The sequence below is a fragment of the Zea mays genome, chromosome 5 (genome assembly GCF_902167145.1).
Source record: "Zea mays cultivar B73 chromosome 5, Zm-B73-REFERENCE-NAM-5.0, whole genome shotgun sequence".
NCBI classification, from domain to species: Eukaryota; Viridiplantae; Streptophyta; class Magnoliopsida; order Poales; family Poaceae; genus Zea; species Zea mays.
In genome coordinates, this window is record NC_050100.1 from 195814539 (window position 1) to 195842518 (window position 27980).

Here is a 27980-nt window from a genome sequence, read left to right on the forward strand (position 1 = left end):
AATAAATGAACATTTACAATGACAAGGATAGTACTAAAGTTACATGCACCGTACAACATGTATATGATCACATATGACTAAATGAACCAACAGGCATGCGCACGTGTTTCCACCCTCTATAACTATATACCTGATCCACCATTCAGAGACTAAGTCTTATACCTGGGATTTCCATAAACGTGCTCACCAGGCTGGTGACTCAGCCCGCAGTTAGCAAATGACGTATCCTGGTCCAGGTCTGTTTCCAAAGACCAGGGCTTTTACTATAGAATAAATTGGTCAATCATATGCTGTATGACGTCGGCACCTTCGCTATGCATCACAGGATCTTTTACCTGTTAAAATTTCATTACAAAACAGGCTTCAACCTCAGTATATCTTTCACAAACATTTATGTGCTGGCGGCTAAATTGTTGACAGAGAAAGAGTTAGCACTTGGTGGTGAAGCAAATTTTACTTCTGAATGTGAGAGAACGCCACCCGGAGGCAAAGGCAATACCTGAATCACACTATGTGCTGCAGATCTTACTTTACTATTGTGGAAACTAACATCCACCTTTTCCCATGAAACGCGCTTAAGTCCTTGTAAAAGGTGTTCTGAAAATTGCAATATAAGTCAGCCCATCATGTGCAATTCTGTCGTAAGGAACAAAGCATGACATGAACTAAATAATGTTGGATCATGATACAGGTTAACATACAACAAAATCCAAAACATATATTTCCCTTCCCTACCGAAAAAAGCATCTAATGAACTGAAAATGTGGAGACATGGAAAGCTTTTATAGAAAACATATGTGAATCTCCTGGTTACTCGTCGTGATGGATGGATGGCATAAAATGATGGAAGTTCAACCACAAGATTCTACAATAGAGCAGCACACCCAAATTAATAAACAGAATGCGCATGTCAATAACTCAAATCAATCTGGATGACCCAACTAACTGTCCTTGGATGTGGTTTCATTCTGTAGCATATCAATGGACCTTGTATTCAACCAAAACATTGTTGAGTAGAACCTCAGGGGCCAGGCAAAATGCTATAAAGTCAGAGACCCCCACTCAATAATCAACACATCATGAGTCATTAAACAGCTACAGTATGATAGATAGAAGCCATGTTCCTATGTCCTTTAGTAAACTGCATGAAAAATGTGTTTTCGAAAAGACACGCTTTGAGGTTTACATTTTTTTTATTTCAAAAATACCTAAGATGAACTATGTACTTTCCATTTCTGAATCCAAGCCTAAGAATATTTGAACCAGTTAGTGGTATATATCCTGACCTACAAACTGGGGAACCTAGGTATTCGTTTTCCTTTCAGGAGTAACTCGGAAGCTTTATTATCTTTAAGCCTACAGCAACTAAGGAACTCACTCCCAATCTGACAATATCGGCATACAACAAAAACCGTCCATCATATTTTAGTGTCAATCATATTTTGACAAGTGAGCAGGAAGCAGATCCAAAAACTTTCTGGTAGCCCTTCCATTTAGGTACTGTGAGGATATATAGAACAGGGAGACATGTACTGTGATGATATATAGAACAGGGAGACATCACTAGTTCAGAGAGAGGTAGGAAGACTGGAAGACACTAGGAAGTAAATACTCTAGTGTGTCTCAGTACTCCCATATTATGTTATTAGCTTTTGCAACATTACCAACCTGAAAAAAATCCTAGAATTTTCATATTATAATAACATTCATATTTTATTTAAGACCAGATCAATCACAAGTAGATAAACAAAGTAACAAACACTTCCAATTGTATAATCCAAGTGCTAGTACAAACCTTCTAGTGTGCAGTTATCTGTGTCAGCACATTGATCAGGAGCTTCTGCTTTGGATAGTTCCTCATATACAATATGCGGGTAAATCTTGTTGGTTGAATCAACCCACTGGAAAATACATAAATGCAGATTAGAAATGGTATAATGAAAGAAAAGGCCATATACAGGTCAGCCAAACCAACACATGTTACAACGAAAAGTACACAAGGTTTACCTTGGGTAGTTCAGAATCTTTTCTGATAGATGATGTTCTCCACCCAACAATATCTTAATCAACATTCAGTTATGGAAAAAACTTTAAACAAGGCTTATTACTGCATGCTAATTTCAGGAGTGATGTAAGGATACGATCATGACCAACATTGGAGTATGCAACACGCCGCCTAAATGCTTGCAAAGCAGACCTACAACAATACATTAATAAGCTATAAGCATTCACAACCCAGGCACATGAAACCAGTTGTCGAAGATAAGCATACATGAATTGCAGGTCACCCCAATTGTCCACCATCCGTTGTAGCAATGGAGGCTTTCCATCATCATTGTCAGTAAGAAAGAGGTGTTTGCCAGTTCTTCCAAATATCAAATGAATGATGTAGCATGCAAAATTTTCAATTGCAGTAACTCCAAAAAGGAAAGGAACCTGTATAATTGAAACAAGATAAAATTTCAATCAAGCGTTTGAAGAAACATGTTATGAGTACTAAAAGGATTCTGTAGACGAAGCTATTATACTATTATTATCACTCAACAAAGTTAGTTATTTTTTACACCAATTTGCATGTACTTCCATACAAGAAATGATAGATTGTTTTTCATTTCTGAATGCGATGATGTTACTAGGTACCTGCTTATTTCCTCTGGAACCAAGATGCGGTGACGCAACTGTTATAAAGTTCACTGCCTCAAGTCCATGTATGGTACCTATATTGTTGTCATCCAGAGTTTGTGGAGTATTTTCTGATGTTCGTTTAGGTGGTTTATAAAGTCTTCCAATAGCATATCTAGCAACCAATCCTCCAACAGAGTGTGCAACAAAAGATATCTTTTTGATATACGGTCTTCTGTTGATTTCTTCAATAACCTTCATTGAGATAATTTGTCATCAGTTTGCAGAAGGAACATAAAGAAGAGCAGAACACATGGTCAGAAAACAGGCAAGAGCATAATGAAAGAACAAACCTCTTGTGCCAATCGTTCACCCATCACATCAACACCATCTAAAGTGAGCTTGTGCATGTTGCGGTTGCTACCTACACATTTAAAAAATCATTGAAGTAAGCATAAGAAAAGATTACAATAACACAGAAACATCGCCACAATCATCTTTAATGGTGCAACTTTCTGCATCATCAGTTGCACATGGCTAAGTATATATTCTTCAAGGAAACAAGATTCCAAGAGCCAAACAAACCATAGAATATAAGATAATGCTCCTATCTTATTTCTTTGTAAGTTGAGTGCCATGTAACAACAAACCAATCATTTGTATCAAGCACACATAATCTGCCAACAGGAACAGCTTGAAAGAAACTTTCTTTTCTTTTCTGGTTGCTCCCTTATTTTGATCCCTGGTGTGATCGTAACTTTCATCTAAAAGTGTTGGTGTTTGTATGAATTGCACCTAGCCAATATGGTTTTGGGGGCATCGCCTAGGCATTGAGGCATACCCCATCCACCACAGGACACCACAAGGTTTTAGCCTCCCTCCCTCCCTCTCTCTCTCTCTTAATGTAATGAGACACAACTCTCCTGCATGTTTGAGAAAAAAAATCAATGCATCAAGCCATCAACCAAGCACCTCAGGTGTAAAGGCCAGACGCCACTTGAAATCAAATGCATGAGTAAACGGATTGGTAATTGTGATATGCTAAGTTGTCCAATTGGCATTTGAAAAAGTACAATACAATGGACGCTGGTAGATATAAAATTCACAGCTCATGAGATACTGTCAATAAAAATTGGAGAACACAATGAGAGAGCTTACAATGAACTATAACTTTGTCTGAGAGCAGTTTACCAAACTGCTCAGCTCCAAACTTCCAATCTGCTGTGCTGTACAACAAAATAATGAGTAAGGATCAATACATTGGCCGAAACAACTAAACTGCTACGGTGCTACCTGTACCAAACAAGGCATAAAAAGATCACTAATATATAGCCCAAATGCATATACATGATGTGAATGCACCGAAATTTTACCAAACCGTGTTTCATTTTGGTACTACTCTATTTAGTTATTCTGAATCCATCAGCATGGGAATGGGCATACTTTAGCGTGGCTAGTTGGAACTGCCAACCTGCCCATTGCAGATCTCATGGCGTCACCGCACGAGACACCCCGATTCGTTAAGAGCACATTTTGCGTCTTCAAACCACTAGTTTACCTTATTCATTCAGAAAAACATAGGAAACTTGAAGCAACGATCATCCCGGAAAGGCGGAAACTACTTTTGCAACCCCGCGCCGCAGCGAGGAATTAATCCAGATGATGGTCAGAGCAATCAGAGAACTAACCAGAAAAAAAAACTCAACGTTCTCGAAACAACCAAAATATTTTCCCCGCGTGAAAAAAGCGTACGGCAATAAGTTTTCTCGGAGCAATTAAGAACTGAACTCGATCAATTACGCCGCTAAATGGAAGGAAAATCAGCTAAACAAAGGAAGCGGCCGAACCTCCCGACGATCCCGTGGACCATGATCACCAGATGGTCGGGCCCGCCGTCGGCTTCCGCCAACCCCTTCTCGGCCACCGCCTCCCGCCAGTCTCCTCCTCCCAGGTCACCCATTCACGGAGTCACCCCACCTCGCAGAGGCGGCGCACCTGCGGAAAGGCTTGTGGGTAGGGAGCGCGGAAGGGGAGCTCGAGCAGGGCAGAGGAGGGCGACGGGAAAGGGGAAGGTGTCTTTATAAGGGCGGTGGGTTTGGTTTGGCGACTCGCGACGCGGATGCCAGACTCCGGAGGCGAAACGAAGCTGACAACGGGAGGAGGAAACGGCCGTTTGGGGAGAGCGGATTGGGATTGCTGTGGTGTGGGGCTGTGGGCTCTGGTTGGAGGTTGACAGCTGACAGGTGGGGCTCGCGGCAGGCCAAGGTCCAAGGGGAGGCCATCTGTCAGCTCGTTTGGTCTGGTCTCTAGGAAGGGAAGGCCTGTGCGTCCAACCACCGACCCGGCCAACCACCGACCCGCTGGAGGTTTGATGAGATGACCGTGGCATTACATGACTGGTCACGCAAAGGGGTTACTGAAAAAGTGAAAAGAAATGTTTTTAAGAGAAAAACCGACATGTTAAACTGGTAAATAAAAACAATCTACAACAATACACCAACAACAAACTGACAAACACCTAGAACATTTACAACTCAATTTAATGTGGGTCTCTTAGGTACTAGTCTTTAGACCATCTCCAAGTGCAGGACCCAAATTAGAAGATGCAAACAGTCGTTTGAGTCTAAAGCCCAAAAATCCATATACGATGCCTCCAACTGTAAAACCAATCCGCCGAGGATAGTTTGCTTCGCGCGTTTGTAGGGAGGGCGGTTGTCGCCGCCACCCTGCGCTGGCACCTGCAGTCGCAACATACCCGCTGCACCACCGAGTCCCAGCACCCTACACCGCCGTGCCGTGCGTCACTGCGCCACCAAGCCTTTGTGTTGCCGACAGTTGCTTCCAAAAGCAGTTCAGCAGAGGTAATAATCCATGTGTCACATTCCTAATCAACCTAATGTGATCTTCAATTTGATGGGTATCATCATCTCTTTCACATGGGTCTTTCTTCGATCTATTCTATTTTGATGCTTTGACTCCCTAGTGTGTCGTCAATGGATTTGGAATTGAATGATTGATTTAGGTTGGTCGAGAATAGGTTGAAGATGATGAGCTGGTGAACTGATCTGGTCTCTCTGTTTAAGAAGTTGCAAAGCTGAATGGATGGGCGGTGCGTGACGATTGTTTGAAGCGCCAAGTTCAGTTTTCATCCATTGAGACTATGGCAAATTATATGGTGCACGATTTCCTTAGACTCTCTGATCATGGAAGTTCTAGCGAGGAAGAAGAAGTTGCTGCCATAGTGAGTAGAAGATTGGGCACGAAGAAAAGAAGAGTAGGTTCTGTGTTCGGGCACCACGTGGTCTATCGTGATCGACAAATGGGTCACATTAGATTATACAATGACTACTTTGTTGATCAGTCTGTGTACCCCGATGAGCTTTTTCGCAGACGGTACGTGTTGGTAAAAACTAGATTGCTAATATTTAGTTATTTTGGTGTTCCATCTTTTGAAATGATGATCTAATTAATTACAGTTTCCGAATGACAAAACGGCTATTTCTTCACATTCTCGAGAAGATTAAGATATATGATGAGTATTTTGAGCATAAGATTAATGCTGCTGGAGTCGTAGGGTGCTCGCCGTTGCAAAAGATGACTGCAGCACTACGTATGATTGCTTATGGAGGACCAGCTGATGGATTAGACGAGTACTTGAGAATGGGAGAAAGCACAATTATTGAAAGCCTCAAGCGATTTACAAAGTCTATTGTGGTTGTATTTGGCCCTTCGTACCTTAGGGCTCCAAACAATCTGGAGGTTGCACAATTACTAGCTAAAGCCGAAGAACGGGGTTTTCCCGGGATGCTTGGAAGTATCGATTGCATGCACTGGAGATGGGAGAAATGCCCCCACAGCTTGGCAAGGGATGTACACAGTCACTATCAGAAACCAACTCTAATCCTTGAAGTCGTCGCATCACACGACCTTCGAATATGGCATGCATGTTTTGGCTTGCCAGGGTCCCACAATGATGTCAATGTGTTGCATCGCTCACCCGTATTTGATGACCTAGCATCTGGTAATGCCGTCGAGGTTAACTTCACAATTAATGGCAACCAATATAATATGGGATATTATTTGGCAGATGGCATCTACCCAGACTGGGCAACCTTAGTGAAATCAGTATCCCTTCCCCAAGGTCGGAATAAACGTTTTTTTGCTAAGAAGCAAGTAGAATTCAGGAAAGATGTGGAGCGAGCCTTCGGGGTGTTGCAATCACGTTGGTCTATAATGCATGGTCCAGCAAGGTTTTGGACACCTAGGGACCTTAATTATATTGTGTATTGCATCATAATATTACACAATATGATTATTGAAGATGAGAGAGAGATGACCCGACTAGCGAATGAAGAGTACATCGGATCATCAAATCCTTCATATGGCCAGAACCGTAATGTTCCTGCTATCGAAGAGCTAATTAAGAAGTGAAAGTCGCCTAGAGGGGGGGGGTGGATAGGCGAAACCTGAAAATTAAAACTTTATCCCCCAACTAGATCCTTTGATTAGTGGTTAGAACAAGATGAACAATTATTGGAGTATAAAAACTGAGTTCTTGCTAGTAAAGAGTATAGCTCTCAAATAATGCGGAAGTGATAAATCAATACAACTAATAATTCTATGATAACAAAGCAAGAAAGCTCAGATGAAAAAGAGCACTAACTCAAGTTCTTTTCTTGCGGAGTGTTGCTTCACTTAAATGAGATTTTAACTTGAAGCAACACCAAATGATATGAGCAAAGAATAGTGCAAGAGAACTTAGAGTAAGGAAAAGCAAACAAATCACAAGCAAAAGCACAATGAACACGGGTGATTTGTTTTACCGAGGTTCGGCCCTTGAAGGCCTAGTCCCCGTTGAGGAGTCCACTTAAGGACGGGTCTTTTTCAACCCTTTCCCTCTCTCTCCCGATCACACAAGGATCGGCGAGCTCTTCTTCTTCTCAAGGATCACTCTCGATCCCACAAGGACCACCACAATCTTTGGTGTCTCTTGCTAGCTTTTACAAGCCTCCAACACTTTGGAGGAAGTTCGAATGGGAGTCAAAAACTCCACGCGCAAATGAACACAAAGATGCAGCACACACTATCACTCAATGAATGTCACAAGGCGCTAGGGCTAAACTCAATTGAGTAGCTCTCAATTGCTTGCTCTCTCTTTTGTGGCACTTGTGTTGGTTGTAGAGGACTAAATCTTGTGTATAGGATGTATCAATGAATATAGGTGGTTGGGAGGGCTTGAGTATGTCAACTAGATGACTTGGAATGTTGCTTGAACTCCCACCCCTTGAAGTGGCCGGTTGGGGTGGTATTTATAGCCACCATCCAATTTTGTAGCCGTTGGAGAAGCTGCTGGCGATGGGCGCACCGGACAGTCCGGTGCACACCGGACATGTCCGGTGCCCCTGCCACGTCACCCTATCCGTTGGGCATGGAGCTGGTCGACCGTTGGAGGCTTTTGTCCTCATGTGGCACCGGACAGTCCGGTGCACACCGGACAGTCCGGTGCCTCCCTGATCCTCTGCTCTGACTTCTGCCGCGTGTACTGTTCTGCACTGTTTACTGTCAGAGTCGACCGTTGGCGCGAAGATGACCGTTGCTCCGCTTGGCACACCGGACAGTCCGGTGCACACCGGACAGTCCGGTGAATTTTAGCGGAGCGGCTGCCGCGCGAACCCGAGGCTAGCGAGTTCTGGAGACCGTGCTTCCTTGGAGTACCGGACATGTCCGGTGCACACCGGACAGTCCGGTGAATTATAGCCCGCCGGCTTCCGAGAATTCCCGAGGGCGAAGAGTTTGAGTCTGAGTCCCCTGGTGCACCGGACAGGTACTGTTCACTGTCCGGTGGCACACCGGACAGTCCGGTGCGCCAGACCAGGGGTGCCCTCGGTTGCCCCTTTGCTCCTTTATTGAATCCAAAACATGGTCTTTTTATTGGCTTTATGTTGAATCTTTGGCACCTGTAGAACATATAATCTAGAGCAAACTAATTAGTCCAATTGTTTGTGTTGGACATTCAATCACCAAAATCATTTAGGAAAAGGTTTAAAGCCTATTTCCCTTTCAATCTCCCCCTTTTTGGTGATTGATGCCAACACAAACCAAAGCAAAAATATAAGAGCATAATTGAACTAGTTTGCCTACGGAAAGTGCAAAGATTGCTTGGAATTTAAACCAATATTGATTTCATAAGATATGCATGAATGATTCTTTCTCATTTAGTATTTTGGACCATGATTGCACCACAAGTTTTGTTTTTGCACATTCTTTTTGTAAATTTATTTCAAGGATCTTTTGCAAATAGTCAAAGGTGAACGAATAAGAGTTTGTAGAGCATTTTCAAGATTTGAAATTTCCTCCCCCTGTTTCAAATGCTTTTTCCTTTAACAAAACAAAACTCCCCCTAAAAGAGATCCACCTCTTAGTGTTCAAGAGGGTTTTGATATACCATTTTTGAAATACTACTTTCTCCCTCTTTCGAACACAATGGGATACCAAATGATAAATACTTTTGAAAAGCACTAAGTTTTTGAAATTTGTGGTGGTGGTGCGGTCCTTTTGCTTTGGGCTCATTTCTCCCCCTTTTTGGCATGAATCGCCAAAAACGGAATCATTAGAGCCCTTGAAGTGCTATCTTCCCCTTTGGGCATAAATAAATAAGTTAAGATTATACCAAAGGCGAAGTCCGGTCTTTTAGCTTTGGGCTCTTACTCTCTTCCAGAGATGAAGTCCTTTTCTTTGATGCTCATTTCTCCCCCAAAGAATAGAGAGTTGCTTGGAGTGATGGCGAAGTATGATATACGGAGTGGAAGCCTTTGTTTTCGCCGAAGACTCCATTTCCCTTTCAATCTACGACTTAGCATAGAAATATACTTGGAAACATATTAGTCGTAGTCATGGTACGGGAATAATAGGATATATGCATTTGTACCAAAATGAAAGAGATATGATCAAGAGATATGTCAATTAAGCATGATCATAGTTCTTATACAATATAGATTTCTCCCCCTAAATATGTGCCTTGAGAGGAATACATATTTTGGCCTTAAATGCCAAGGGCACATAATTAGGTTAATGAGAGCAAGTCTATATCATAGAGAAAGTGAAGTGCATTGTGTCATAGTATATGAGTGATGCTCAAGACAGTTTATGCACTTATGAAAGCATGTTGCAAACATTTTAAGCATTTTCCTTTAAAGATTTCAAAGAGACTTAAGGACCATCCACCTTTGGAACAAAGGTAGCTTATCCTCGTTACAAGGTTAAGCTTTAAGCTCTTTGACAATAGAACCACTTCATCTAGTTTTAGCAAAGATGCAATAATGCATGTGTGAAATTTTAAGAGGTTAAACTAGGTATGAAGCAGGGATAAATGCAAAGGTCATGCTTTCTCTTCCTTTTATACAAGATATGCAAAGAGTGTATATAAGAGGAAGATTTAGGTACAAGTTTAATTGAAAGGAAGTGGTTTTACCCTTTTGTACCTGCTCATAGAGACGCTCTCTTCATTGTGCTTTGTCCTTAGTCTTAGTTGCTTAAGACCTATACTCAATGACAATATATGGAAATACTTTGCACAAGAGAGAGTTATACAACTAGTGATCTTTTTCAAGTTATTGTTAGCATATATCATATGGATCACAAGTTGCATAAATGAATCATGAATTCTCCTTTTTCCTTAGTGCATATCAAGATAGATGTCAATTAAAATTACCAATTGAGATCAAATTGAAATTACGTGAGGCACTAAGAAACATAAGTGATACTCGAAGTTGTTTAATGATCAACCAATATGCGATCAAGAGAGCAACAAGGACATTAAACTTTCAAGCTTTAAAATAGGAGACTCCAATAAGCATGCTACTTTTAGAAATGAAAGTAACAATCCTTGATAAAGAGCGATATTACTTTAACAAGTTTGATTGAAGTAGCATACTATATGAGAAACATTATTCTCAAGCAAGAGACTATATGAAATTACTAAGATAAAGCAATAGTCTGAACATAATCAAAATATAAGAATGGACTCCCCCTAAAGATATGCATCAGGTAATTGAAGGAATTGATTTCGATGCATTTTCTTTTAAGGACATAAAGGGGGAAGCATTATACATTTTGATCAAGGCTCATAAATTTTGCAACAAATAACTTAAGCCTGGTAACCTCATAATGAAAAAGGATTTAGAATGCTTACAACCACACCATTGATCGTTGAAGACCTTATTGTCCAAGTAGGTGTTGTTGTCCTTGATGTTCTTTCTTTTTCATTTGAGTGTCCTCCCGTTATATTTGTCTCTTTTTCCTTCCAAACTTATTGAAAATACTCAAGAGAGATGTCAATAGCGCAAGGGAGTATATGATGAATTTTTTTGAAAATAAGTATGAACAATTTATCATCCATAAGTCAGACATGAAGTAAAATCCTTAACATTAGTGCATTTCATTTGAGAAAAATGAGAGAGCACCTTTTAAGCATTTTAATAATCATTGGAGATTTTACTTTATCATATTGAAGTTAGTTAATCATCACTTGGAAGCAAATCAATATGATAACATATATATAAATATCGCAAAGGCATTAAATAGATTCTAATGAGCGCTAAGAAAATGATATTTGAATGCACACTTAGTTAATTTCGGTCCAATAGCGAATCTATTCCTCACAAGGGTAGAATATGATAATTCAGATTAAATACCCATTGAGATGGGAACTAAACTTAATTAAGAAGATGAGTTCTCATACCTTTGCTTTTACCTTTCTTCTTTTGGGTGAAGATCAACCCATGAGGCTTGTGTACTTTCCCTTCTATGCATATTTATAAGTAAGCTCAAGAGATACGTTAGCAACACAAGCACTAGTTTCCATTTAGTAATCATTTTGATAGGGAATGAGAAGGTGAATTACTAAAGCATGGAAACTTTATAATATGAACTAGATTATTCCATGAAGTATGCCTAGTTTTAAACTCATAAAACAAGCATGGTTAAATTCTTGAAACTTTAGGGAATAAATCTAATTCATTACATGGAGAGCGATAAATGTAGAAGAATCATATCCAATTAAGCAATAAGAGATACAACATATATTATTGGATTGATTTTCCTTGTCATGATGGATTACGCATTTCCATAGAGAAATTTATCTCTCCAAGTGAGACTACTTAAATTACTTAGATAAAAACATTAGTCTCACTTTTCTAGCTATAGAGAGAATTTTCCTTTTATAAGTGTTCTAAGTATTTGAATTCCTTACATGACACCTTATTCTTTTAAGAACATGAAGTATCTCTCTATATCTAGAACATGGCAATAATAGAATAATTAATGTAAAAACATGCCATGAGAACTTGCAATAATTTAAAGCATGTAGATTGTCATAATATAGAATTTGATAAATACACAATCTACCATATGAGAGGAATTTCTTCAAAGAATGATGACATAATTTTAAAGCATCCTTAAGTGCTTTCTATTTCTATGTGACTACACAAGACACATGACAAATTAAGATAATTGTACTTAAGAATATAAATGTTACCATCCCTTGACTTTCCTCCATGTTGTAGGCTTTGATATTCCGCACATGATGATTCTTTATTTCCTACAACATTGATATCTTCCCGAGATGATATGAGTTTTGAATACAATAAACTGAAGTAACCTTGGGTCAATCTTGAATATGTAGATCATTTGAAGATTGACAGCTTGAGTTGATAAGAATTGAATTAACTCCCTCAAGCACCCCAAAGGTTCATACCATCTCCTTCTCCTACAAATCTTGTCACGCACATTTTGGTACCCATCGCTTGATGGGTCCGTTAAGGTTAGTAACCAAGGATCTAGGAACCCAAGTGTCCTTTGTGCTAGCGCTTGGTAAACTTGTTACCTTTCTAGCACAAGTTGCAATCTTGGGTTGCCTAGTTATATATGAATCAAATGACAAGTTAGGAGTGGGATTTTTACCAATGGGACAATCTTTGCATTGATGTCCCTTCTTTCGGCAAGTGTAGCATAGGCGTTTTCCAAATTTTGAAGATTTCTTCTTTCCTTGTTTATTGCTTGCTACATGGTTAGTAAAAATTTTCTTTTCTAACCCTATGCCTCTTTGTTTTAAATGGGGACAAGATCTAAGCAAGTGTCCCTTCTTGAAGCATTTAAAACAAGGTCTATCATCTTTGTTAATAATCAAGCCATTTTTAATGTAGGGACACGACCTAATTAGGTGCCCCTCTTCAAAGCATTCACTACACCTCTTAATGTGAAGTGTGACTTGATCATTACCTTGGATGTTACCTTTTGTGGAGGCGTGGTTGAGGCTTTTGGAGGAGGTGTTGAATTTCATATTTTGTTCCCTCCTTATTGCAATCCTCAAATCCTTGACATTTTCTTCAAGGGATGTAGTGCATGCCACGGTTGTTCCCGTCTCAAGCTTCTTCACCATGTGATCACAGTTATCTTGAGAAGGTTGGGCAATGCATTTCCCTTTTAGTTGTGTCAAGCTCTTCTTTAGCCTCTCATTTTCTTCTTTGAGCTTTTGATATGAATCATCATTTGTTCCTGCAAATTCTAGCTCAAAGGAAGATTTGCTTGTCGACGGACAACAAGCATTAGCACATGGTAATATAGTATTAATTTGAATACATGTGCACGAGTGAGGTTGTTGGGATTTTAAATTTTCTATCACAACCTCATGAGCAATGTTTAATATGATATGATCATCTCTAAGATTTTCATGAGAGCATAGGAGCATATCATATTTTTCTTGAAAAGCTAGATTTTCAACTTTTAGCTTTTCTACTTGGTCCTTGAGCAAGGTATTCCTATTTACTAATTGAGCGATACAATGTGAAGCGTTATCTTGCTCAATTGAAATAGTTTCATACCTTTGGACCAAATCAACATGAGAGCACTTTAGCTCCTCATGTTCTTTAGTCAACTCGTCAAAGTGTTGCATCTTTATGGAGAGAATATCTTCTAGCCTTTGACGAGCTTCGCTTTGTTCTCTCGCTCTTTCTAGAAGTTTGAGCATGACCGCCTTATCTTCTTGGCTTAGGCGAGCGTAGAGATGCACAAAGCTTCTTTCTTCCTCCTCATCCTCATTTGTGCTTCCGCTATCATTTTCATTAGCCATACAACACATGTGGGAATCGAAATGGGAAGACAAACCTTTTGGAGAGGTGGATTCATCGTTTGGTCTCCATCGTTCATTTTCTCCTTCTTCCTTGCAAGGGTTAGTATCACAAAAACTAAAGGAAGTAGAGGCATCAAATGAATTATTATGTTTGGACTCATCAAACTTGATTTTAATTCTAGTCCAAATATCATGCGCATCGGGAATGGATTCGTCATAGTTTGATATGAAGGCACGATAATCTTCTTTGCTAAGAGAATTGTTTAAGATGTCAAAAGCTAGGTAGTTTAAGCGATAACATCTTTGATCTTCCTCGGAATTAATTTTTCCATTAAAGCTAGAGGGAAAAATACTCTTGTCAATAATTTGTTCTAATTGAGGATGTATGGTTCTAAAGGCATTTATCACACTAGTACACCATGCATCATAATTAGAACAATCATCACATAATATCTCAAGAGTTACCTCCTTCCGAGTTGGGTTCTCCTGGGTCTTCTTGTTCTTTTGGGATCTTCTACGAGCCATCACTTCGAGTTGTTAGACTCAAGATGAAGTGCCTAGCTCTGATACCAATTGAAAGTCGCCTAGAGGGGGGGGTGGATAGGCGAAACCTGAAAATTAAAACTTTATCCCCCAACTAGATCCTTTGATTAGTGGTTAGAACAAGATGAACAATTATTGGAGTATAAAAACTGAGTTCTTGCTAGTAAAGAGTATAGCTCTCAAATAATGCGGAAGTGATAAATCAATACAACTAATAATTCTATGATAACAAAGCAAGAAAGCTCAGATGAAAAAGAGCACTAACTCAAGTTCTTTTCTTGCGGAGTGTTGCTTCACTTAAATGAGATTTTAACTTGAAGCAACACCAAATGATATGAGCAAAGAATAGTGCAAGAGAACTTAGAGTAAGGAAAAGCAAACAAATCACAAGCAAAAGCACAATGAACACGGGTGATTTGTTTTACCGAGGTTCGGCCCTTGAAGGCCTAGTCCCCGTTGAGGAGTCCACTTAAGGACGGGTCTTTTTCAACCCTTTCCCTCTCTCTCCCGATCACACAAGGATCGGCGAGCTCTTCTTCTTCTCAAGGATCACTCTCGATCCCACAAGGACCACCACAATCTTTGGTGTCTCTTGCTAGCTTTTACAAGCCTCCAACACTTTGGAGGAAGTTCGAATGGGAGTCAAAAACTCCACGCGCAAATGAACACAAAGATGCAGCACACACTATCACTCAATGAATGTCACAAGGCGCTAGGGCTAAACTCAATTGAGTAGCTCTCAATTGCTTGCTCTCTCTTTTGTGGCACTTGTGTTGGTTGTAGAGGACTAAATCTTGTGTATAGGATGTATCAATGAATATAGGTGGTTGGGAGGGCTTGAGTATGTCAACTAGATGACTTGGAATGTTGCTTGAACTCCCACCCCTTGAAGTGGCCGGTTGGGGTGGTATTTATAGCCACCATCCAATTTTGTAGCCGTTGGAGAAGCTGCTGGCGATGGGCGCACCGGACAGTCCGGTGCACACCGGACATGTCCGGTGCCCCTACCACGTCACCCTATCCGTTGGGCATGGAGCTGGTCGACCGTTGGAGGCTTTTGTCCTCATGTGGCACCGGACAGTCCGGTGCACACCGGACAGTCCGGTGCCTCCCTGATCCTCTGCTCTGACTTCTGCCGCGTGTACTGTTCTGCACTGTTTACTGTCAGAGTCGACCGTTGGCGCGAAGATGACCGTTGCTCCGCTTGGCACACCGGACAGTCCGGTGCACACCGGACAGTCCGGTGAATTTTAGCGGAGCGGCTGCCGCGCGAACCCGAGGCTAGCGAGTTCTGGAGACCGCGCTTCCTTGGAGTACCGGACATGTCCGGTGCACACCGGACAGTCCGGTGAATTATAGCCCGCCGGCTTCCGAGAATTCCCGAGGGCGAAGAGTTTGAGTCTGAGTCCCCTGGTGCACCGGACAGGTACTGTTCACTGTCCGGTGGCACACCGGACAGTCCGGTGCGCCAGACCAGGGGTGCCCTCGGTTGCCCCTTTGCTCCTTTATTGAATCCAAAACATGGTCTTTTTATTGGCTTTATGTTGAATCTTTGGCACCTGTAGAACATATAATCTAGAGCAAACTAATTAGTCCAATTGTTTGTGTTGGACATTCAATCACCAAAATCATTTAGGAAAAGGTTTAAAGCCTATTTCCCTTTCAAGAAGCATGAGGCCATACAAAGTGTTGAGACCAATAACCAGCTTCAACTTGATTTGATAGAACACATTTGGTCCAAGTTTGGAGATGAGGACATTGACGATTGATCACATTAGCAAGGCAGAAGATTTATATTAAAGATGGTGTCATGTAAACTTTTATGCAGCCAGACTTTCTATGTCTTATACATGCCAACAGTATGTTGTCCATTGATACATCTGCCTCTGTAGTCTGTACCCACAATTCGACAATGCAACAGCTAGTGCACAATGAACATTTGTTTGTTGTCCATAGCAACTGTTTGATTCTTCAATAACAAACATCTACAAGCGTTTTAGTACAATGAAAATTCCAGCTGCATGCATTTTAACTTGTCAGTTTTATCACAACAATATATACAGTAACACACACTTTCGCACGACAAGTTTAGCATGCACAAAGGATAGAGGAGTGACTGATGCTTATTCAATCCAACATAAACAAGGTCCAGAATTTGTATAACATAGACATAGCTAGCAACACGTAGTTCATGGACACAAATAACATTCTAATCTAAGTTGAGCTATTGTTGTCTTTGTTACTCTTCTCTATGATCCGGCGCTGCATGTTTCGGTAGTAAGCTCGCTTCTCCTCTGCCACCTCGTCAATGTTCACAGCCATGATCTTGAACTCCATCTCTTGTTCCTTCAAATCAAGCTCATGGTCCCTACGTGCAAGTAGCTCCTTATACTGTCCATCACATTTAACCTCGACAAGCTCGCGGTTCTTGGTCATACGCTTAAGCACTTCAACACAAGCAGTGGAATCAGCGGATGTAGTATTTTTATTTGCACGCTTTCTCTTGCATGAGTCACGACCCTCTGGACTTATTGACACCTCAGGTTCACTAGAAGGAAACATGTTCGTTGGTTGATCTTCATTTACGACCCTCCCTGGTCTTGTTGCAGTAGACCTTTCACGCCACTTTCTCTCATTTCTCAATAATATCCAACAATGTGTGAATAGGAAAGGATGATTTTGTAATCCTTCAAACATCTTCATGGCATCCTTTAGCTGTAAAAAAATTAAAACATCATTACCATTGAACCCAATATGTTGTTAAGGTAAAAGACTAACTAGAATATTAGTTACCCTATCTTCTGCCACTTTCCCACTCTCATTTTGGCGCTCTATTTCAGACAAGTACGCACAAAACTTGTTTACTTCCTTCTGAATTGTCTTCCATCTGTGTTGTATAGCTATTTGTGTCCTTTGTGATCCTTCAGGCTTGTATTTGTCAAAGTAATCGGCAAAACGCTTCCAATAGCAACCACTGGTTTGATTCATCCCGATTATCGCATCTTGGCTCACATTTATCCAAGCATAACATATAACCTCATCCTCCTGATGGCTGAAGTTCTTTGCTCTCCTAGCTACTTTCTTTTTTGCACTACTGTTGTCAACTTCAACATCCTAGGTGGGCAGCCCTTGTACCTCATGGACATGTTCATTATGGTGCGAATCCTATACGATGGACATGGTGATACAATCATATAAATGAAATCGATAAATCGATAGTACTTAGCACATGAAGAATCAGCTCACCTCACCCTCCGTGATGTTGTAATAGCATCCATCAAAGTTCCATGTATCAATATTAGGAAATTGTGATGTATTTGAGCCACCAGCCATAGTAGACTTGCGTCCATCCATTTCCACAAATCCCAACCTGTTTGAAAAATAATTTTTGAGCAATCCTCTTCTTGGATTTTAACTATTTACATCAATTTGAAATTTGTGATTTTGTTTATTGTATGAATCACACAAACATGTTATATATCCTGATAATATAAGAAGAGGTAAAATAAAAAATAACGATTGATGAAAACATTGTAAATATATTTCAGATGATCAGAAGCACAAGGTTTCCTTTGTCGATGATATTGTATTCCACTTTCTGAAAACAACGCTGGCTAATTGCACTTAGGAAACAAAAGAAGTGCATTCATGTGCATTATTCACGCTGCCTTGTAGCCATTGTTTCAACTATAAATAATTCTAGTATAATAGTATGGTGGGGTATGTATTGCTTGCCCTTCAGCCGCGTGTATGAATTGTAGGCAACTTTATGAATTACAAGACAAAAAATGAACATAGACCAATTGTACGAGAGCAGAGAAAGAGAAGCCTCGATGATGGCCCTGTACAGACCCGCGGGAGCGAAGATTGGAGAAAACGAAGCCTCACGCCACCTCATAGCCGCGCCTCGCGTCACTCTGCCCCGCGCCGCTGATTCACCACGCTGCACCTGGTGTCGCTGTGCTCTTCGCCGCCGTCGCGCCTCGCTTCGCCCTGGGTCATCGAGTCGCCGCGGTCTACACCGCCGTCACATGTTCCCAGAGCGCGCAGAAGTAGGATGGTAGTTGGTTGTGACGAGATGCGTCGAGAAGGCAGGGGCGGTGTTTTCATCGGAGGAACACTTGGATGCGTTGGGTCTACCAATAATGGCCCAGCTGTTGGAGTGTGATATTTCAATACATATGAGGTATTTTAAAAATAGGTCTTAGTATGCCTCTGCTCTTGGAGATGGTCTTAGAGGGTAATTGAAAAAAAATACAAGAGACGAGATCTTCGAAGAGCTTTTTTCTACACGACTCTACATAAATATTGTCTTTTAAATGTGTTTATGGTTCAAAGGCTTAAGATTGTATCATGCACCTTCTTAATCGTCTCTTGTACTTAGAAAATTGATCTAGAGTCTCTAAGTTATACATGCCCTTGATACAACGTAGTGAGTGATGACCACATACTTACCATTATAATCAAAAGTCGTCCAAAAAATTTCTGCAACACTAGGAACCAATAATCATCTTGTCTCTAGTAGCAACAATCAGTAAGGTAGTTTTAAAAAGCGGCATCTACCTAAAATGCACACATATCCTAAAATCCGCAGTGATAACCTAAGTTCACTAAATATTTAGGGTCACTTTAAATCCAGCGGTCGTCCTAAAGAACACCATAAATTTAGAGACAGATCCTCCAACCCCTAATTCTAGAGTGTTCTCTCCCCCTAAATTTGTTTATACTCTAAACTATGACTAATCATATAATTAATATGTATGCACAATTTTAATCCATGACAAATATATATATGTGTTTCAAACCTCGCTTCGACAAATAAATTTATTGTACTCGTTTTGGACTCTAGACGGTATGCGTGGTGGGTGCAAGATTTATACTGATTCGGCAGAACGTTTTTACTTTTAGTCGGTAGCTTGCGCTACCAGCACCATTAATGGTCAAAGCTCGTAGTAGATGTTACAAACAGGCGAGAGAGGGAGAAGAGGCTCTCAAGTCTCTTATCGTGGTGGAGGTGGAGTTAAGGGTTATAAAGTGGAGTCCTAGCTAAGTCTTGACTTGGCGGCGAGGCTCCTTTTGGGTGTCTTCTTGTTTTTCGTCCTCGTGCATGCGTTTGTCCGTGTGCCCGGGGATCCTTCTTTCTCGGGCTAGCCTCCTTTTATAGGGCAAGGAGGAGGGTCGGTCAGTGGAGGCTTCCTTAAGAAGGAGCCACCGAGCGACGGTAAAATCGAGTGTTCTACCATGGGACATAGCCACGCGTGCTCGTGGGCCCCAGGGTCGCCTAACTGTCTCATATTCTTTATGGCAGACGGGGCGGGCAGAGGCTCGAGTGCCATCATTTGTGCTATGCCGACCCCTGACCTTCGTAGTCTGGGGCTCGACGCGGCTCGTCGTGTTGTGCCCTACCAACGGTCTGCGCACTCGAGCCTAGTCCCAGTAGGTCATGAGTGTGCGCGCATGTCGAGGGTGCGCTGGCCATAAATGTGCTACAGTCCGAGGGATTCGTAGGTCATGAGTGCTCTATGGTCCGAGGAGCTTATAGGTTATGAGTGGGAAGGTGGATCGACGCCTCCACTGTGGCTCGGCACCAGACGCAGTTAATACGGCTAATCACTTATGATAGGTCGGTCTCGGGCCAGGAAAAGGATCCACTCGAGTGGTTTCTGTCACACCCGGTTTTAGAAGGCAAACCGAATGTGAACCATGTACGTGCCAGGATCAGCAATTCACGTACACAGCAGTTACATAACATGGACATCATCACACAGTGCTCAAATAGTATTAAAAGGGAAATAATAGTCGATTACATCATGTGTCTGAGACATCCACATAGTCTTTACAATAAATCAAAGTGCGGAAAAGAAACGTAGATAAACGCGGCCTTCACAAGCAGCCGACTGGGGGTTACCGCTAACCCACGCCTAGAACTCGTCGTAGTCTTGGAACTCCTGGAAGTCTCCTTCTGTGGCTTCATCTTCTCCTAAGCAGTGGTTGCAATGCTGACAACCTGGGGATGAGGGGGGGTTTGGTGTGTAGAGCAAGGGTGAGTACACATCAACATACTCAGCAAGCATCCTGTTTGGCTGTAGTGGACTAGCTTTATGTGGGGATAAGTCAAGCAGTTGCTTTTAGTTTGTCAGATTATTATTTACTAGTAGAAAGCCAGGTTTTAACATTAACCCAAGTTATTAGCCCGATATACCCTTTCCAAACGGAAAGAATACCACTTACCAGCACCATAGATATAACCAAAACCATCAGTCTCATTGCCACCTGTAAACCAAAATGTCTCTGATCAAGTACCACTAATCATTGGAGCTCCCTTGGCCGCTCATAACCGCGAGCACGACTGATATATCAGTTTTCAAACACTCTGTAGAGGTTGTGCACTTTATCCACAAGCCGTGATTCCCTTTCTACCCGGAGATCATGACTCTCCATTGGTCACTACCAAGGTGACCCAGCAGGGCATCACTATGTAGCCTTTACAAAGATTCCCCGGGGCTGTAGCCGCCCGTTAGGTTTCCTAAATGTACTGCACTCCTCCCCAAGGGACAAATCAACCTTGGCAGAGCGAGCCGCATACACCGAGCCCCATTGACGGCACAACGGCTAAGCGAACTACACCCCAGATCCTCTAATTATTCAGCTAAGGGCGTCCCACTCCACCCTCATGGTTGCACTGTTTTCCCGGGCGGTCATCCATAGAACAGGTCCTTACGGAGAGGCACTCGAGAAACCGCTCGAGCCCCCTTAAAGGCCACAAGTATAACATCATAATAAGAGATGGGAAAACAGCGTATCATATATAATCTCATCATGTTCATTGATTAGAGTTGAGCAATAGCATAAAGCTAAACAATAATAATCCAACCCGAATAGGTAAACAAGGACATGAATAACAAAAGCTAGTCAATCCTTAAGTATAAATGTGTAATGCGGGAGGTGAATTAAAGAATGAGTAGGACAGAGATAGGTCAAGGGACACTTGCCTCCACCAACCGACTGCTGCTCAGGGACTTCTCCTGCGAGTTCTTCGGGCTCTTCGACCGGATCGTTCTCTATGCGAGCGCAAACATACATACATCCACATATTTAATACAAAAGAACAGTACACCATACCATAGAATGCAGTAAGTAAACGGACGTCCCACGTGGGCTCGCAATTACGGTTAAGAGAGAAAGAGAAACAGACAGTCGAGAAACGATCACGTTACATTATTATGAATTAACCACTCGCTTAATAGAAGGGAATTAATTTGGACTCTACGCTTAGCATAAAGTAAAGTCATGTTTCATGTTTAATCATTATAAGCAGATGAATATAATTAAAAGGACTGTCGCGCGGTGAGACGCACGACATAACACCTTAAATCGAATTAAGAAATCAATGACTCGTCGCGCGACCGAGCGCACAACGAGACACTTTGCATTAATTATGAAGAGACGTTAAGCATCACGCGACGAAGCGCACGATGGCATACGTGAACAGAGCTGAGTTTAAAGTGGAACGTCGCACGTCTGGACGCGCGACATCGCACCTTAAACAACCTGAAATTAAAATAGATCGTCGCGCGACGAAGCGCGCGACACAACACTTTAATAAATATAAACTAAAAGAATCGTCGCGCGACGAAGCGCGCGACGTAACACATTGATAAATACAAACTTAGATTGAATCGTCGCGCGATGAAGCGAGCGACGCAACATATTGATAAATACAAGCTTAAATTGAATCGTCTCGCGACGAAGCGCGCGACGCAGCACATTAATAGAATCTGAAATTAGACAAATTCGTCGCGCGACGAAGCGCGCGACGCAGCACGTTAACTAACGGAGTTTGAGAATTAACTACAACCAAAAAAAATCACCGCGCGCGTGGGTTTTGCGCGCGCGGGAACGCGCTAGGGGCCAACAAGGCCACGCGAGCCGCGATGGGGCCGGGATGCCGCGCGCAGGGGCCGAAGGCCGCGCGCACGCGCCGAGGCCGCGGGCGAGCCGTGCCGGGCCACGGGCGGGCGAACCGCGCCGCCGCGGGCACGGGGCCGCGAGCGGGCGAGCCGCGCCGGGGACCGAACCACCGCGCGGGAACGCGCGCACGCGCAGGGGCCGCGCCGCGCCGGGACGCGCTCGCGCCGGGGCGTGCCCGCGCCGAGGGCCGGGGATAGGGGGCAGGGGGTGGGACGCGCCGAGCGCCGCTGGGCAGGGGAGGGCCGCGCCGGGCGCCGACGGGCGGGACGGGGCCGCGCCGGACCACCGCGCCATGGCCACGGGCGGGCGAGCCGCGCCGCCGCGCCAAGGCCGCGGGCGAGCCGCGCCGGGCCACGGGCGGGCTAGCGCGCCGCCGCGGGCACGGGGCCGCGAGCGAGCGAGCCGCGCCGGGCCACGGGCGGGCGAGCGCGCCGCCGCGGGCATGGGGCCGCGAGCGGGCGAGCCGCGCTGGGCCACGGGTGGGCGAGCGGGACCGGCGGCCATGGCCAGCCGGACCGAGGCCGAGACGCGGGGGGAAAGGGGAGTCGGGGCCGGGCGCGCCAAGCAATAAGAAGAGGGGGGCGGGGAGGGGAGAAGGGGGAGAGTGTGGGGGATAGATATCCCCTGGGTCCACTAAAGAAGTAAAAGGCCTCACGAAAGGCCCAAGGGCCCAATAATTCGTAAGGTCATTCTTTCGTGGGCCTAGGGAAAGACAACCAACAAAGAAAAGAAGACGTGAGACTGATTAGTGCAAACCCAGACGGCCCACAACGTCGAACGAATGAATCGCAACAGAGACCCGACTTTCCCGCGCTGAAGCCCCCATGCAACAGAGCCATGCGAGGATAAGTCGGCAAGGGTTACGTAGGGATAAACTCAAGAGGTTCACTATCTTTTAGCTACTTGTTGTTATCATACTCATGTGTACTGCCCCACGGTCGAGTATATAAGGCCTAGGGGGCACCCCCTCAGAACGATCGACCCTGTTCTACTTAGCCACCACATAAACTCTCTGCGTCCTCTATCCGGAGAACCCTCTTGTAACCACGCTCATATACTCACCAGGACGTAGGGTGTTACGCACTTCTAAGCGGCCCGAACCTGCAAATCTTGTCCACTGTCCCTCGTGCGACCGGCACGAACCATTTTGCTACAGTCGTTGACACCGTCCTACTCCTAAAAACACCTTGAGGGGCAACCCCGGGTGTGCGGTCGGACCCAAAACACCGACAGCTGGCGCGCCAGGTAGGGGGTGTGTCGACGATCCAAGCTAGCTCAATGGCCGTCACCTTCCACAGCAAGATCGCCGTGCGTCCCGGATCTATATTCTGCTTCGGGACAATCTCATCCGTAGCGGACGAAGAAGGAATTCTACACCGCCTCGCAGATCTGCCGGAACAGAAGTCTCCTCCAACAAACTCCGAAAATGCTGGAAAGACGCTACCTCCGGCTCTTCGGAAAAAGATCGTCTCCGGGGAGGCTGGAGCTAGAAGCTCGCTGACCCGGAAGACTCCGCTGTCTACTTCCCCGACGAAAGAATGGACACGGGTCGTGAGAAAGAAGGAGACCAGGGAGAGGCAAGTCGTTCTTCCCGTTCCTCCGACCTCAAAGGAGAACGGAAAGAAAGTCGCCGCGGCAGCAATACCGTTCTACCCCGACGTCCTCTTCATCGGGAGAGCAGAGTCGCCCGCCGTCTCCGACGATGAACCGACCGCGCCTGGAGAAGAACCGCCTCAGCGAGAATCCCGCCGACGAAGGAACCGACGCAGGAACGTTCGACGACATCACGCAGCTGGAGAAAGGGATCCGGAGCAGCCTGTCTCGCGAGACGAGGTCTCAGAGATAGGAGAAACTCCGGAAGAACGCGTCTTCAGGGAACGAAGGAACTCCCGACGACGTGATCGCCGTCGGACTCAGGAGCAAGCCGAGCAAGATGCAAGGCAACGACGCGAGAATCCGCTCTTCGGGCGCAACTTGAACCCCGACTTCGCCCGAGCTATGAACACGCCGAGCGAAGTCGGAGGCGTTCTAGCTCGGATAGCTGACGGACTTCCTCGGACTCCCGACGCCGAGGGATACCGACGCCTGTTCACTCAGGCAGCCAACCATCTTCTACCGCTCGCTCACCCGCCGAACGATTTGCGACACGCCATCAACAGTCGCCGAGACGCGCGAAGCTCTATCAATGCTTCGCGCGAACGGCGGCACGAGAACAAAATTCGCCGTCGGGAGGAGTATGACCGAGATCATGGCTTCCCGACTCAAAGCCAGGCCACCCGGACTGAGTCGGCAACAGCTTCAACTGGTGGTACCACCCGGGGACGGTCGAGGAACCACCACCGCCACTCCCCTCCCCGGGACAGACGTCATCCCCGACGACAGGAGGACACGTGCGGAGTATCCGCCCTTACTCCGCGCCTTAGGGCCATCCAATGGCCTCCCAACTTCAAGGTATCCAATGTCGACAAATATGAACCTAAGCAGGATCCAGGGGGTTGGTTAGCCGTTTACACCACCGCTGCTCGGGCTGCCGGAGCATCCGAAGACGTTATGACCGCGTACCTGCCCATCGTCCTTGGGCAAGATGCGCTGCAGTGGCTACGACATCTACCCCGACACTGCATCGACGACTGGGGAGACTTCAGTCGGCGCTTCACCGCCAACTTCCAGTCTCTCTCCGACAAGCCAGCGCAACCATGGGACCTCAAATCCATCAAGCGCCGGGGAGACGAGACTCTCCGGTCATACCTTAAGAGGTTCCAGACCATGAGAAACCGCATCCCTGAGGTCACGGAGGCGGCCGTGATCGAGGACTTCTACAGAGGATCTGACGACTCGGCTTTCGTCCGAGCCATACTACAAAAGGCGCCGACTACCTCCGAGGAGCTGTTCCGGGAAGCCGACCTCTACATCACCGCCGACGAGCGGGCCCGGGACCTCATCGGAGGAGCAAAACCCGCACCGACAGCACCACGACGCGACGCGAACCAGCCACCCGACAAACGCTGGGAGAAGAGGCCTCGCGAAGAAGTACACGCCGCCGGACCGCCTGCCTCTCGCGCCCGAGGAGGACCTCGCGGAGGCGAGCGCACGCTGGACGACATCCTCGACGCCCAGTGCCCGTACCACAAGGACATGCGCCATACTCTACGTAACTGCCGGGACTTCAAGCACTCCGTCGGACATGGTCAACCCTTCCAACCCCTACCGCCTCCTCCGCCGAGGGGAGGACCAGGTGAACCACGATAGCCCCATCAGCCGGAGGAGGGGGGAGAAGGAGCTTTCCCGCGCGTTGACAGGGAGGTCAACGTCATCTTCGGCGGACATGGGTCGCAGGAGAACAAAAGACAACAAAAGCTCAACGACCGCCACTTACTGGTGGCGACCACCGGCCCTCCCGCCCCGTACCGGTGGTCGGAGCACCCAATCACTTTCACTCGGGAGGATCAATGGCTCAACTTTGACCATCCAGGCAAATACCCGCTCCTCGTCGATCCGGTGATCCGAGAGAGCCGGGTAAAGAAGGTGCTAGTGGACGGGGGGAGCAGCATCAACGTCACCTTCCCCCGTACGCTCCAAGGCTTGGGAGTTCACCTCAAAGAGCTCCACGAGTCAGACACTCCCTTCTTCGGCATCGTGCCGACGGAAGGGGAATACCCGCTGGGCCACATCTACATGCCGGTCACCTTCGGGACTCCGGATAACTACAGAACCGAGTTCCTGAGGTTCGAGGTGGCGAACTTCGACTGCGGTTACAACGCCATCATCGGAAGGCTGGGGCTAGCCAAATTCATGGCCATCCCGCACTATACCTACATGATACTGAAGATGCCAGGACCGCAAGGAATTATAACTGTGCGCGCCGACTTCCAAGGCGCCGCAGAATGTTTCCGAGTGGCCATCCAAGCAGCCCTCACCACCAAGCCATCAACGGTTCCTTCTACACCGGCGAACTCTAAGCCTGAGGAAGACCTCGCCGTGCCGGCAAACGAAGCTCAGGCCGCGACCTCTATGCGGCCGACTGAAGAAACCAAGCGGATCAACCTGGGGTTTGCCGATGAGCGCAAGGCGGCCATCATCAGCTCCAGTTTGAATGACAAATAGGAAAGCGCGCTCGTCCAGTTCCTGCAAGATAACTGAGACGTATTCGCATGGCAACCTGCGGATATGCCGGGAGTCCCGAGGGAGTTGGCCGAGCACAAATTGAAAGTCTATCCTCAGGCGAGGCCGATCCGGCAAAAGCTGCGTCGTTTCACGCCCGACAAGAGAGAGGCCATTCGTGTCGAGTTAGCTCGCTTGGTCGCGGCCGGATTTATTAGAGAAGTATTACACCCCGAGTGGTTAGCCAACCCTGTTCTTGTACTCAAAAAGAATAAAGTGGATTGGCGCATGTGCGTCGACTATACTGATCTCAACAAACACTGTCCGAAGGATCCCTTCGGGCTCCCGAGGATAGATCAGGTGGTGGATTCCACCGCTGGATGTTCTGTGCTGTCTTTCTTAGATTGCTATTCCGGGTATCATCAGATTAGTTTGGCAAAAGAAGACGAGGAAAAAACGGCGTTCATCACCCCGTTTGGTGCTTTCTGTTATACCTCCATGTCGTTCGGCCTCAAAAACGCTGGAGCGACTTATCAGAGAGTCATTCAAACATGCTTAGTCGATCACTGGGGCAAGCGTGTGGAGGCTTACGTAGACGACGTGGTGATTAAAACGGAGAATCCGGAAAACTTCATCGAAGACTTACAGCTGGTTTTCAATAGCCTGAGAAGATATAGATGGAAGCTCAATCCTGAGAAATGCGTCTTCGGGGTACCAGCAGGAAAGTTACTCGGATTTATTGTCAGCCACCGGGGAATTGAAGCTAATCCAGATAAGATTGAAGCTATCATGAAGATGGAAGCCCCTCGGTCGCAAAAGAAGGTTCAGCGACTCACTGGATGTATGGCAGCCCTGAGCAGATTCATATCCAGGCTAGGAGAAAAAGGTCTGCCATTTTACAAACTGCTCAAGAAGGTGGATAAGTTTCAATGGACGTTAGAAGCACAAGAAGCTCTAGACGCACTGAAGAAATTCCTGACAACACCACCAGTACTAAAGCCGCCCCGGCGAGCTACGCCAACTCAACCAGCTGAAGATTTGCTGCTATATATCTCTTGCACGACTCACGTGGTAAGCACTGCGTTGGTAGTCGAGCGAGTGGAAGAAGGGCATGCCTATCCGGTACAACATCCTGTCTACTTCATCAGTGAGGTTCTAGGTCCATCGAAGAAAAAGTATCCTCAAGTTCAGAAGCTATTATATGCAGTACTTCTAACTGCCCGCAAGCTGCGCCACTACTTTGACGACCACAAAGTCATAGTAGTTACTGGTTTTCCAATAGGGGACATTCTTCACAACAAGGAAGCCATTGGCCGAATAGCCAAGTGGGCTTGCGAGTTGGGATCCCATGATATCGAGTTCCGACCTCGCACAACCATCAAAACTTAAGCACTGGTTGATTTCGTATCAGAGTGGACAGAACAGCAAGTACCGGATAATCCAGAAACCGCAGAAGTATGGCGAATGTATTTTGATGGCTCGCTGAAACTACAGGGAGCAGGAGCAGGAATTCTCTTCACTGCACCTAGAGGCGAGCACCTCAAGTATGCTCTCTAGCTGCTATTCCCGGCCTCTAACAACGCAGCCGAGTATGAAGCTTTGATACACGGATTAA

The 27980-nt window shown here is 45.2% G+C and overlaps 1 protein-coding gene and 1 pseudogene across 1 annotated transcript; both read right to left on the bottom strand.

Moving 5' to 3' along the window:
* On the bottom strand, positions 1 to 4755 carry LOC100191604 (uncharacterized). The gene is made up of 10 exons (NM_001367112.1): positions 4470 to 4755; positions 3781 to 3848; positions 2976 to 3046; positions 2641 to 2877; positions 2273 to 2436; positions 2142 to 2197; positions 2008 to 2060; positions 1796 to 1901; positions 500 to 597; positions 1 to 335 (listed from the first exon to the last, which is right to left on the bottom strand). Exons 1-10 carry the CDS (start codon positions 4580 to 4582, stop codon positions 264 to 266), a joined length of 1038 nt encoding a protein of 345 aa, NP_001354041.1. The 5' UTR covers positions 4583 to 4755; the 3' UTR covers positions 1 to 263.
* Positions 4756 to 16507: 11752 nt separating this feature from the next.
* LOC103628786 (uncharacterized) lies at positions 16508 to 17647 on the bottom strand (annotated as a pseudogene).
* Positions 17648 to 27980: the final 10333 nt, after the last annotated feature.

Coding starts and splice junctions, on each gene's coding strand:
- LOC100191604 (NM_001367112.1), bottom strand. CDS start 4,582: ATGGGTGACCTGGGAGGAGGAGACTGGCGGGAGGCGGTGGCCGAGAAG. Junction 2,878..2,975: donor GTGAACGATTGGCACAAGAG/GTTTGTTCTTTC, acceptor ATCTCAATGAAG/GTTATTGAAGAAATCAACAG. Junction 336..499: donor CAGCACATAGTGTGATTCAG/GTATTGCCTTTG, acceptor AAATTTTAACAG/GTAAAAGATCCTGTGATGCA.